This window comes from Podarcis liolepis (assembly GCF_965112155.1).
Source record: "Podarcis liolepis genome assembly, chromosome: 16".
NCBI lineage: Eukaryota > Metazoa > Chordata > Lepidosauria > Squamata > Lacertidae > Podarcis > Podarcis liolepis.
Window position 1 is genome coordinate 24,027,975 of NC_139567.1, and position 12,547 is coordinate 24,040,521.

The following is a 12,547-nucleotide window of genomic DNA, read 5'->3' on the forward strand; positions in this document are numbered from 1 at the left end:
TGTATCTGGATTTATTCTGAAGCTCTGCAAATTTGCTCATTCTTTTCCCTTGGGAAATCTGGCCGAGCTCTTAGCAAAAACACTTTTCCAGTTAACTTTTTAAAACCTTTGTTCTCCAAAGGGTATCTGAGCAAAGAGATTTCAGCACTGGCATTTAAGCACCTTCTACTGTCTGGACTGCAAAACATCAGTCTCACCAACATCTTGTTCTTGACAGCCATGACAGATCTCACCTTCAGGACAGTAGAAGCCAGGTGGGCATGGGAACTGACTGTAGTCGGTGGTATTTTCAGGGCAGAAGTAACCAGCTGGGCATGAGAAGCAGCTCGCTTGCCCAGTGAGATTGTTGTAAGTTCCCGCAACACAAGGAAGTGGCTGGCTGGCCCCATCTCGACAAAAATGGCCCATGGGGCAAGGGCCTCCCTGATCTGAAAATCCTGCAAGAAGGAAGAGTAGAAAATCTATAGCTATGTTTCTAGTCCTCAAGCCTTTGGTAAAAAAGAAGACACTTGAAACCAGAAACCAGCAGGGAAGTATAAGCCACAGCCCTCAATTCCTTTTCTTATAGAATCATTGAATTGTACAGTTGGAAGGGAAGTATCTAGTCCAACCCCCTGCAATGCAGGAAAATTTTGCCCATTGTGGAGCATGAACCCATTACCCTGAAATTAAGAGTCTCATGCTCAACCAACTGAGCTATCAAAGTGGTTTGTTTATTTATTTCATGTCATGAAATGCACATACAGCTAAGGTTCCTAACAGTGCAGGCTGTGGGCTTAAGGGAAAGAGACTGAGTTCAATATCAGTCTCTCAAAAAAATGTTGAGTTCAATGGTGCCAAAAGCTACAAGCACCTTACTCAGAGGGCAGAGTCTTGTTGAAAATCCCACCATTGTTTTGCAAGGGTACTAGGGGAATCTGCATTCTCAAGACAACCCTGAAACACTCACCTGTGGGGGAAGGAGAGATGGCCCCGGGAAGGCAGTAGTAGCCAGCAGAGCAGGGACCAGAAGGGGCTGTGAGTCCAGCAGAGAGGCAGTAGCGGCCAGGTGGACATATTGTGCAGCTGGACTCAAGGGAGAGGTACAGCCTGAGAAAAGAAGATTGGCAATTTGCTACCAGGCCATCTACAAAGTGCTTGTGCTGATACACAAAGCCCAAAGCAAATGGGGCCCAAGATACCTTAAGGTCTGAGTCCTTATGTTCCACCTTGATCGGCAAGATCCTCTGATGGGGCACTTTTGGGGCTTCCCCCCGCCCTGAGGTTTGGTTGGCCTTGCCAACAGACCGAGCTTTTAGTGCAGTATGTGGCACTCCCTGCTAATAGCAGGATGCCAAATAGCAGTTTGGCATCCTGACTAGGGATGAATGAATCTGTCCATTTCAGTTTCTCTCTGTTTCTCATTTGTCCATCTTTCACTTCGGTTCTCCCTATTTCTGTATCCATTTGAAGAATTTCTCTCTGTGAATTTCTCCATGTGGAAATTTGTGTAGATCTTTGGCTAAATTACTCCTTAATGCACACCTAACATGGACATTTTGGCAAGCCATTTTCTCTGTTGCAATGTAGTTTCATAATAACTTCTTCACTCATATATGCATTTCTGCAAACACTCTTTGGTCCCAGAACTAAAAATTAGGCAGAATAAGGTAGTGGCCTCAGGAGGCATGTGTGTGTGTGTGTGTGTGTGTGTGTGTGTGTGTAACAAAAGACAGAGCAGTGCACTGGGTCCCCAAAGGTAGCTTGACACTCTCTAGAATTGGGACCTCCAGCTTCCTCTAGTCCAAACCCCTGCAACACAGAAATCACAGCTAATAATCCAACCAGCACCTTCCGAGATGTGGTGGAGGGAGCTGTCCCATTGCCAGTGCTGAAGTCAGATTCATCTACCAGTCCAGCTGATTTCTGTACACAGAGTTAGAGGTGGAGTGCTGTCTCATCCTCTGCCTCAGGGAACAAAATGTTTTGGGCTAGTCCTGGGAAGGAGTCACTCTCCACTGAACAACCACACATAGTCTTCAAGGCTCATACCTGTCCGAGAAGGTGCCTGCAGGGCATGCCAGAGGGTACTTGGTTCCAGCTGGGCAAAAGTGTCCAGCTGGGCAAGGGCCTCCAGCACTCATGGGAGAAGTTCCATCTGGGTTTGGGCTACTGGAACCTGCAACAACAACATAAGCCCAAGCCATGACGCAGATGTAGTGTGTAACTGGGACAGCTAAGCAGTCCATCTGGTTCAGAACTCTGGGAACAAAAGGGAATTTTAAGATCTAGGTGGGGTAAATATCTGAGGCATTATCTTTTGATTTGGTTCACTATATTTATTGTTTGCAGATCCACTATGTTGTTGTATTTTAAATAAATACAGCATTTTTTTCACCACACGGATCTTCTTCATGGCTGCACTGGTAAAAAAAAGTATAGACAGACACCAACAAAATGATCAATACCTGAACTGCAGAAAAAGCCTGGCAGGCAGGGGCCAGAGGGAGCAGGCAATCCCCATTCACCGCAAAACATCCCTGGGTGGAAACACAAGGAATCAGATAACCAGCTAGGATGACCTTCTACCACAGCACAATGAAATATGAGACTGTTGCTGCAACAGAACAGGACATGCTTTGATTTCATGTCTTGATTATGAGAGCCAGCGAGGAGATTCGACTGCATATTATAAAGAAATTGTGTTGGCAGCTCAGCAACAGGAGGGGGGCAGGGCAGGGGGAGTTAGCTTTTGCAAGAGGCAAAGATAATAATAATAATAATAATAATAATAATAATAATAATAATAATAATAATATTTCCCCCCTAGTCACTCTAGGCAGCTCCCAACATGATCGTGTTAAAAACACGATAAAACAACAAACATTAAAAACTTCCCTGAACAGGGCTGCCTTCAGATGTCTTCTAAAAGTCAGATAGTTGTTTATTTCCTTGGCATCTGATGGGAGGGCATTCCACAGGGTGGGCGCCACTACCGAGAGGGTCCTCTGCCTGGTTCCCTGTAACCTCACTTCTCACATGGAGGGAACAGCCAGAAGACCCTCGAACAAAACAGCTGCAGCATCTGTTATTTTCCTGAAACAGTTTCTCACCTGCAGGACACAGCTGGCACCTCTCTGCTCGGTCACTACCAGAAGATGGGTTGTAAGTCCCAGGAGGGCATGGATGAGGAGAGGCTCCAGTCTTTGGTGGGCAGTAGAACCCAGGTGGACAGAGGAACCTTACGCCATTTTTACAATAAAGGCCAGCTGGGCATGGGAAGCACTCCTCCAGACCTGAGGAAAGAAAAGGAGAACTGAGTTGTTCCCTTGCTTTCCACATTCTGTACTTTGAAATGACCTTCCTCTGCTCTGCCTATACACAGACGCACACACACACACGCGCGCACACACACACACACACACACACACACACACACCCCTACCTGTATTTCTCTCTGGATTGGCTGGTGCTAAAATGACAGGAAGGCTGGCTGTCAACTTGTGAGTCATATTCTCAAACTCGAAAATACAAATCCTGGGAGCTAGAAATGCTCCCCTCAAGCATGAGGCAAACCTAAAAATGTGAGGATTCTTCTCCAGCTCATATTTAATTGCCAATGGTCTTAGAAAAAATTAGTTTCCCAGGGTTTCCTTGTGGCCTGGTGCCAGAAAGGGGAGAAATAGATACCTCCCTCCTTTCCTTCCTCCCAGTTGCAGCTGCTAGTAGCTAGTGATGCTAAAGCTAGACCCTAAGTTAGATCAGAGGAGGAGGGGAAAGTATCTGGGAAATCAGTGGATGGGAGGAAAGAGTTATGAGGTGGGTAGGCCTTGAAAATAAGCCAAGCTATTTTCTGATTTCTCAGTGAAATATCTTGGTTAATTCTGAGTCAATATGATTCAAGCTAAAGGGAACTTGCTGGTCACTATTGACTGGAATTGGATTGGTATTTTGGCTCAGTTTCCCCCCAGCAATTTGGGTATGTATGTGTGAAAATAAGCCATTCATGAAAACAGAGGGAAGTGGGAGAAATTTTGCAAGATGTGTTTGGAGTTATGGGGAAAAGGTCTCGCTCACTCAAATGAAGCAATGAGTTTATGTCTCCGATACTTTTAAACTTTAGTAAAAGTATTGCATGCTCACCTACCTAAAGTTTAAAAGTTAGAAAATGAATCTCACCATTTCCTTTGAGTAAGATGAGCAAAATCCTTTTTGCATACATACAGGATCCAAAAAAAAAACATTCTATTATTTCTTCTCCCTCCTCCCATGAGCAGAATTTCCCCCCGACCCTTTTGTAGAACAAATGGTCCCCTGAAAATGCAGGTGGAAATTCAGCTCAGTGTTACCACTGACAACTCCTACAAGCCATGTCTGATGGACACACAGAAAGAGACACCCTGCCAAACATGGACTCCTGACCTGTTATTGGGCTGTATTCCCCATCTCGGCATGGAGATGGCATTGAGGAGCCTGCAGGGCAGAAGTGGTTTTCGGGGCACAGGTCTCCAGTTGCCCTGTCTGCTGGCCTGGAAGTTCGAGTCCCACCTCTGCAATAGAAGCCTGGAAGCAGAGGGGAAGTAGGTTATATTAAACCGCTAGTTGCTGCAGGAAGAAACAAAAGAGAATCTGCAGAAGAACATAAGAAGAGCCCTGTTTGATCAGGCCTGTGGTCCATCTAATCAAAATTACTGTTCTCACAGTGGCTAACCAGATGCCTGAGGGAACTGACAAGCAGGACCCGATCACAAGAGCTCTCTCCCCTCCTGTGGCCTCCAGCAACCATAATGGCTAGTAGCCATCAATAGTTTTCTCTAAGAATTCATCCAATCCTATTTTAATGCCAGTATAGGTTGGTGGCCATCATTGATTCCTGTGGGGGTGAGTTCCATACTTTAACTATGTGCTGCTGCAGCAAACACATGTTGGCCCAGTTTGTACATAATTCCGAATCAAACTACAGCTTAGCAAACTACAGCTTAGCAAGAATGAGCAGGTGCACAGTACCCATAGGGGAAATTGCAGTTGCTTCATTCCTCCCTTGGTCATGCTGTGGCACCAACTACAGCATAGCTGTCAACCTTTCCTCTTTTTTTTTGCAGGAAATTCCTTTATTCCAGCACCGTTTCCCACTGCTTCCTGCTGCTATCCCGGATTATTAGATATCCCGTAGACTGCCCCCGGGACAGGTGAGGCTGCTGATCCCTTATTTTCAAATCTGAAAGTTGACAGCTATGAACTACAGACAAGCCATAGTTCAGCTTAGCATTACATGCAAATCTGGGTTTGGGTTTTGTCTCACTCCATATTAACCATGAACTGTAAAGCAATGATGTTGTTTAGCACAGGGGTAGGAAACCTCAGGCCCAGGGGCCAAATGTAGCCCCTGTCCCAGATCTCTCTTCCAGGACCCCAGGACACTCCTCAGATCACATGTCTTCCTGGGTCATACACCTCTTTGAGTACTTTTGCAACTCTGAATGTGTCATTGAACGTGAATAATGTCTCTTGCATGCCAGGCTAGAGTCTGGTGCTTGCAGGAATAGAATGTTGTGACCAAGATGGGTGACACCTGGCTTGAGAGCAGTACATGTGAAAAGGATCTAGGAGTCTTGGTTGACCACAAACTTGACATGAGCCAACAGTGTGACGCGGCAGCTAAAAAAGCCAATGCAATTCTGGGCTGCATCAATAGGAGCATAGCATCTAGATCAAGGGAAGTAATAGTGCCACTGTATTCTGCTCTGGTCAGACCTCACCTGGAGTACTGTGTCCAGTTCTGGGCACCACAATTCAAGAAGGACACTGACAAACTGGAACGTGTCCAGAGGAGGGCAACCAAAATGGTCAAAGGCCTGGAAACAATGCCTTATGAGGAACGGCTAAGGGAGCTGGGCATGTTTAGCCTGGAGAAGAGGAGGTTAAGGGGTGATATGATAGCCATGTTCAAATATATAAAAGGATGTCACATAGAGGAGGGAGAAAGGTTGTTTTCTGCTGCTCCAGACAAGCGTACACGGAGCAATGGATCCAAACTACAAGAAAGAAGATTCCACCTAAACATTAGGAAGAACTTCCTGACAGTAAGAGCTGTTCGACAGTGGAATTTGCTGCCAAGGAGTGTGGTGGAGTCTCCTACTTTGGAGGTCTTTAAGCAGAGGCTTGACAACCATATGTCAGGAGTGCTCTGATGGTGTTTCCTGCTTGGCAGGGGGTTGGACTCGATGGCCCTTGTGGTCTCTTCCAACTCTATGATTCTATGATTCTATGATTCTATGAATGTTATCTATGGTAGAAAGGTGAGGGTTGCCCCAACTGCTACTTTCTTGTGGCACCCAGACAGTTGCTTCGAAGGGAATGTGGCCCTTGGGCTGAAAAGGGGTCATAACTCTGCTGTTTTAGTGTTACCTGTGAAGAAGGCCGGTAAATTGAGGTTTAACCCTGAGGGCCAGTTCACACACACATACTCACCACAACTACTTATAGTCCAGTGTCATAGATATTTTTGTGGGCACTACTTGCTACAAATGTGGAAGGAAACAGCGTATAGGCTGTTGCATAAAATATGCAGAAATTAAAACGTTAAGTTCTGTGATATGACTTTATTACTTTGTAAGTGGCTTTGGGGCAACTTTCATGTGAAACAAGAAACTAACAAGCACAATTAAGAATAGAAATGACAATATACAATGGGAAACAACAACAAAAGGAAATGAACGAAGGTCTGGGCCAATCTATATTAGGCGGTATATCTATTTGTGGCTCTGCAATTGCACACCCTATCTTCTCAGCAACCCTGTAGATGGAAAGGGTTTGTTAGCACCAGCTCTCCATTTACATACTGGCAGATATTGAAAATGGATACATACTGTGCACTCACATAAGCAAGAGTGTTTGCCTTTCTCTCAGGGGTGGGACATTATTATGAGATGCCCCTTTCAAGTTGTCAGCTAAGAAGCTTCCAAAGTGCCTCTAAGGAAACCACCCTTGTCTTCTCTCACCTGGAGCACATGGACCTGTTGGGGAAACACGGCCTGGACTGCTGCAGAAAAACCCCGGTGGGCAAGGCAGGCACCAGCTGGCATCCCGGCCTCCTTTCTGCTCATTCCATGTCCCCACTGGGCAGGGCATTTCCCTGAATTGCTTTGTGCCAGCTGGACAGTAATGCCCTGCAGGACAAGGGCCACCAAAGGGGAGGCCAGCCTTGGAAAAGAGAAAAGTGCAGCTGTAATATAATGTAGAACATGCATTTCTCAAGATTCATTGAGAAGGACCAGCCATGCCTTCAATTGGGGACTGCCCAACTCTGGAGTCAAAGCCACTACTGGAAAAGACAGAGAACTGCAATCAAAGCACCTGGACTTCTTTTTAAGCCTTCCCTAGAAGCAACTGACTGTCAAAGGGCTAGCTGAATTCTCATTGGCTCAGAGGCCTTTATGAAGTCACCAATGAATTCCAGACCTTAATAAAGAACCATGTTGTCTTTAACTGCCTTCAGCCTCTGTTTTGTATGTTACATCACATCCCTCAAGTAGTTCTGAATAATATGGATCTGTTCTCTTCCAGAGAACAGTTTTGAACTATCTTCTGATATTTGCACCTGTCCAACTTCTGATCACGGCTTCGGCATCTTTCTCACCCTGCAATTGCATTGATCTACCTGCATCTCTCATCCCTTGGGTCTGAGCAGAGGTATAGGTATCAGATTGCAATCTTGATAGAAAAGTGGGAGATGGGAACCCAGACAAGACACCAGTTCCACACTTACCGGGGAGGCACTACTGGAGCCTTGGAGACAGTAATATCCTGGCTGGCAGGGTCCTTCAGGCACTGCCAAGCCAGATTTGCTGCAGTACATGCCTGCTGGACATGGCTTGCAGGTGCTCATTCCGGTGCCACCCAAGATGTTTGAGTAGGTACCCTGAATAAAACAGACAGAGGGGAAAGCCAACAAAACAAAAGAACAATGTATGTCAAAGGAGAAGGGAAAGTCAAGGCACATGCTCTGCCTGATTTTCTGTCTCCCTGACTTAAAACTATATCAAAGGTTCACCAAAATCTGATCTGCAGCCTAACCCTGTGAACATTTGACTTGTCTTTTTTTAAAAAGGAGATCTCCCCTTCCCACGTAAGAAGACCAAAGGTGTTTGAAACTGCAGGTTTGTTTCTTGAGTATGGAGATGTGGCTTCATTGATCTTTGGATCCTGATAAGAGAAAACCATTAGGCTGCTTCGACATCTTCTGCAATTACTGCCTTCTGGTTCTTTGGGACTTGAGAATTTTGGCCAACATGGTATGACTAGGTCTGGACTGTACATCAAACTGCAGGTGTGTGAATAGTTCCATATCTATCTATCTATCTGGCATAAGACAGCACTTCAGGCAAGTTTGTTTTGGATCCTGGTAAGGGTGATTACTAAAACCATGTATTTATTACAGTGACTAACAAAACAGAAATTTTAAATTCTTATAGCAAAGCGATGGTGCTGTTTTCAAGGTGGAAGCTACAGTGTTCTGAGGATGGAATGCTAAGCTAAGCGATGCTGGTACTATTCTCCAGGTGGAGCCATGAGGTGTTCATGTGTCCAGTGTGTACGTAAGGGCAGTTTCTGCATGTACACCCTGGACACAAAAACACTATGGCCTTGCGGACAGTACCAGCATCATGTAGTGCTCGTCCACAATTCCTCTTTTCACATGTCTAGAAAGTACAAGTCCCAGTGGTTTTGTCTTTGCCCCATTGCTTTCTTCTGGGAAATCTGCTCTTTAGTGCTAAATCGGAACAAACAGCCATCTGTTGAAAACCTGGTTTCTGTTTGTTCCAAGTCAGTGTTAAACCACAGGTTTCCCAGTTTTGGGTGTGTGTGTGATGACAACAGGGCAAAATGGAGGTGTGGAAAAGCCCTTCATTTCTGTAAATGAAGGCCTTTGAAGTATTGCAGCCTCAAAGCTGTAAATAGGCCACCTTTGAAACAGCAGCTGATGAAGGTGGAAGCAGAAACATTTTGCTGTAGGAATTCAATATTGCTGCACTCAGATAGCTAGTCGGGGAGAATAGTCTAGCCTAGAGTGTTGCTGTATGTGAGTACTCAGTACAGTCTGAATAGGCACAGCCCAGACACAAGTTGACAATCTCAGTAGGAACTGGACTTTAGACAATGTACACTGTCCAAAAAATTACCATTTACGATTTAAACAATAGCAGCCAGAATCTGGTAAACATATATTTTCCTGTTCCTGCAAATCAGACTTAAAAAAAAAAAATAGATCAGGTGTTTCCCTTGAAGCAACAAGTCACTCAAGACTCTTCTGGGGTCGTGCAATCTCTCCCACACTAGAAAATAATTACCATGGGATTTGTTTGAGCACAAAAATGTTAACACGTGGATAGGCATGATGTGACATCATGCAGATCAGCGTGACATCGTTAAGACGCCAAAAACATAACACCTCGGTTTATCTCACGAAAGCAGAATAAATGTTTGGTCCAGGAATCTGTTGACATGCGAGTCTTAAAAGCTCCTATTTTTGAACATGCCAACTTTAAAACTAATCCACCAGTAGTGGCCAGGATTTAAAAGATGTAAATGCGCACAGAAAAGCCTGAGTAGCTGGTTTCGTTTTGTTTTTTTGCTGCAGGTGAAGAGATAAGCAGCTCCCCAATTTCAAAAGTAGCTTGTCTCTTCAGCAGTAGGAACTGCTGTGGTATAAACAGGGAGCAAAACCCTGGATATGTATGCAGTCATCTTCTTTTGGAGCTTGCTCTGGCCATAAATTTTCATCTGTGCATTTAGATTCAGAACTGAACTTTGGATTTTGAATATTCATTATCCACTGTAACTCTGGAATCAGTGATGAAATTTGTTTGTTTTATTTTTATTTATTTATTTTATAAAATGTATGTATTGCTTGGCTGTAAACAACAAAAACAACAGCACACCTCAGAGCGGTTTACAGAAGAAATAAAGTAATAAGTAAAAATAATTAAAAACAGCTATTTAAAGCATTAAAAAAAGAATTAAAATTAAAACAGTAAGGTAAAAACCAGATTCTACATGCCTGGAGAAGCATTCTGCATGCCTGGAGAGGCTTTCCTAAACCAAAATGTTTTTAGCCAAACTGAAAAGAGTAAAGTGAGGGCATCTGCTTGATGTCAATAGGCAGGGAGTTCCGAAGTGCGAGGTCACACTAAAAGATCAATTTCTGACAAATGTGGAATGAGTTTTATGTGGCACCTCTAGCAGTGCCAGTTCCACATTTAGAAAATAGAATGTGTTTTCTGGATTCCCCATGGCTTTTCTAAACTGAGAAATCTGTCACAACTCTAGAAGGTCTTACCGCTGGGCAAGGAACAGGCAGTGTACTCCGAGCTGGGCAGTAATATCCTTTGGGACAAGTCAAGGGCTCTACCAGGCCAGTGTGATTGCAAAACATCCCCGCAGGACATTCCCTGCAAGAAGACTGGGCTAGACTCTAGACAGAGGAGAGATGGAGGGGAAAAATCTGTCAGGCTTCAGATGAAAACAGGGAAGGCAAAATCTATTTCGAACCCTCCCTGTTTCTCGCTGTTTCCAATCTTAGTATCAGTTTGCTCCATTTCCACACCAGTGTGTGATTTTTATCTTTTAAGAAATTCTGCATAGACTCATAGAATTGTAGAGTTAAAATGGACCCAGGATCATCTAGTCCAGCCTGCTGCAATGCATGAATATTTACATGCATTTTCATGCACATTGCTTCTAATGCACATATATTTTATATGATTTTGCCCAACATATACATTTTTCTCAAGCAACATAATGCCTTTTTGTACATTATTTTCATAAACACGTTCACTTCTGCATGCACCTTTCTCTGATGTTTGCACTGTTTCACACAGGTGTGTGTTGTTGTTACTTTGCATTGCAAAATTCAGAGAAGTGCAAATTTTTGCCGGAAAGCTTCTTTCCAGTTTGTGTATTTCTTCAGGAAGCGCAAGTTAAGAAGGTTCTGAATGAATCTGCCCCCCATCCTTACAGATGAAATGAGAGAAGGAAAACCTAACATGTGCCCCTGCTACTCTGTTCCAAGGCTCAGCGATTCTCTAGTGGGGTGGAAGAGATTAAACGCCTCTTTTGTGTTTCTCTCGTGTGGATTGATTTGGCTCACAGCCAACTAACCCATCAGCAGCTACTGCAGAGTTACCAGGAAAATCAGGGAGACATTAAGGAGCGTGAAGTGGCTAAGAATGAACAGATTACACACGAGGGGGAAAAACAAGGGTGTTGTCAAGCAATTACAGTTTTTTAAAACAGATTAATCATCTGCCTTTTAAGCAATTAATCACTCAATTAATTGATGATAAATACATTAGAACATCCTATTATAGGTGCCTTTTTGAGATACTGAAGCATGGGCAGATTTACAATTTCATAATCAAAATATACCACTCTCTGTTAGAGCTTGTAAACTAGGTTGGAAAGCAGTGGACCACCAGAAAAGCCTTGGTGAGCTGGATAAGATCCACAGGCCTGCAGTTCACCAACCCGGCATTAGGGCAATCTTACTATGCTGTTTTTCAATTCCTTATTCAAGCAACACAGTGGAATTGCCTTAGAAACAAGCATGCCCTAAATCTGTAGCACTGCTGATTAAAATTTGCCTCCAACTATTAATCAAAGCAGCAGCAAAGACAAATCTGGAGTTTTTCGGATCCTGGCTCTTCATCTGTTTTGTTTGACACAGCAGTGATTCAGCCCTCTCTGACTGATGCTAGGGGTTAAGGAGAATGGGGATGGGGTGTCATTTAAATTCTACTCAGTATTGATCCAAAGTAGATTCCAATGTATAGTTAGCAGAGTGACAGCTTAAACACATTGCAGGATCCCCCCAAAATAGACCAGAGGCAATTATATTTCATCCAGCAGAGCTTTACAGCTACTGAAGGCAAATGAGCATAATGGTCACAAATCCAATACATTCAGGATTGGCACTGTCCATAAGAAATCCAGTTGCAGCAGACTTATACTTAAACTTACAATAACTTCTAAGAAGTCTAAAACCTTAACACTAAGCATACAGAACACCACACCAGACGGAAAAAAGATAGAAAGAAAAAGTGAGTGAAACCCAGGCTCCTTCTGACCTATTATTATTTCATTTTATATTATTGCCAGCTGGTGAAGAATTATCACTGAAACAGTTCATTATCCTGGAAGAACTGTTCTGTCTGCTGCTGTGCTCGGAGCACCCTTTTGTGATGTTCAGAGCACCCATCACCTCATGTTTGTAGGATATTGACTGTGGAAAGGCAATCTGCCTCCATTTCAGTGATCTTTGACAGTGACTTACCACTCCTACCATTCCTGTCCATGGAACAGTTATTTGATTCTTATTAATTTGTGACCACACACATATTTATTAATTTGTGAATACACACATATTATATGTCTTCTGTTTATGAATTTTGAAACAGTATAGTGTTATAAAAATATTGTCAGTATATTATTAATCGATGTGTTGCTTGTTGTTGTTCAGAGTGTTCTATTTTGCAACACAGGGGATTTTCTTTGTTGTCTATTATTTATA

At 43.6% G+C, this 12,547-nt stretch overlaps 1 protein-coding gene across 1 annotated transcript in view; it reads right to left on the bottom strand.

Annotated features, from left to right (window-relative positions):
- Window positions 1-12,547, bottom strand: part of LOC310695940 (uncharacterized protein) — a 146,495-nt gene that overhangs the window by 82,067 nt on the left and 51,881 nt on the right. Inside the window, exons 20-28 of the mRNA XM_083480876.1 lie at window positions 10,319-10,453; window positions 7,748-7,900; window positions 6,981-7,182; window positions 4,402-4,542; window positions 3,093-3,275; window positions 2,448-2,519; window positions 2,032-2,158; window positions 950-1,089; window positions 234-437 (exon numbers count right to left, since the gene is read on the bottom strand). Coding sequence (XP_083337002.1) covers window positions 234-437; window positions 950-1,089; window positions 2,032-2,158; window positions 2,448-2,519; window positions 3,093-3,275; window positions 4,402-4,542; window positions 6,981-7,182; window positions 7,748-7,900; window positions 10,319-10,453 — 1,357 coding nt within the window. The remainder of the gene's footprint in view (window positions 1-233; window positions 438-949; window positions 1,090-2,031; window positions 2,159-2,447; window positions 2,520-3,092; window positions 3,276-4,401; window positions 4,543-6,980; window positions 7,183-7,747; window positions 7,901-10,318; window positions 10,454-12,547) is intronic.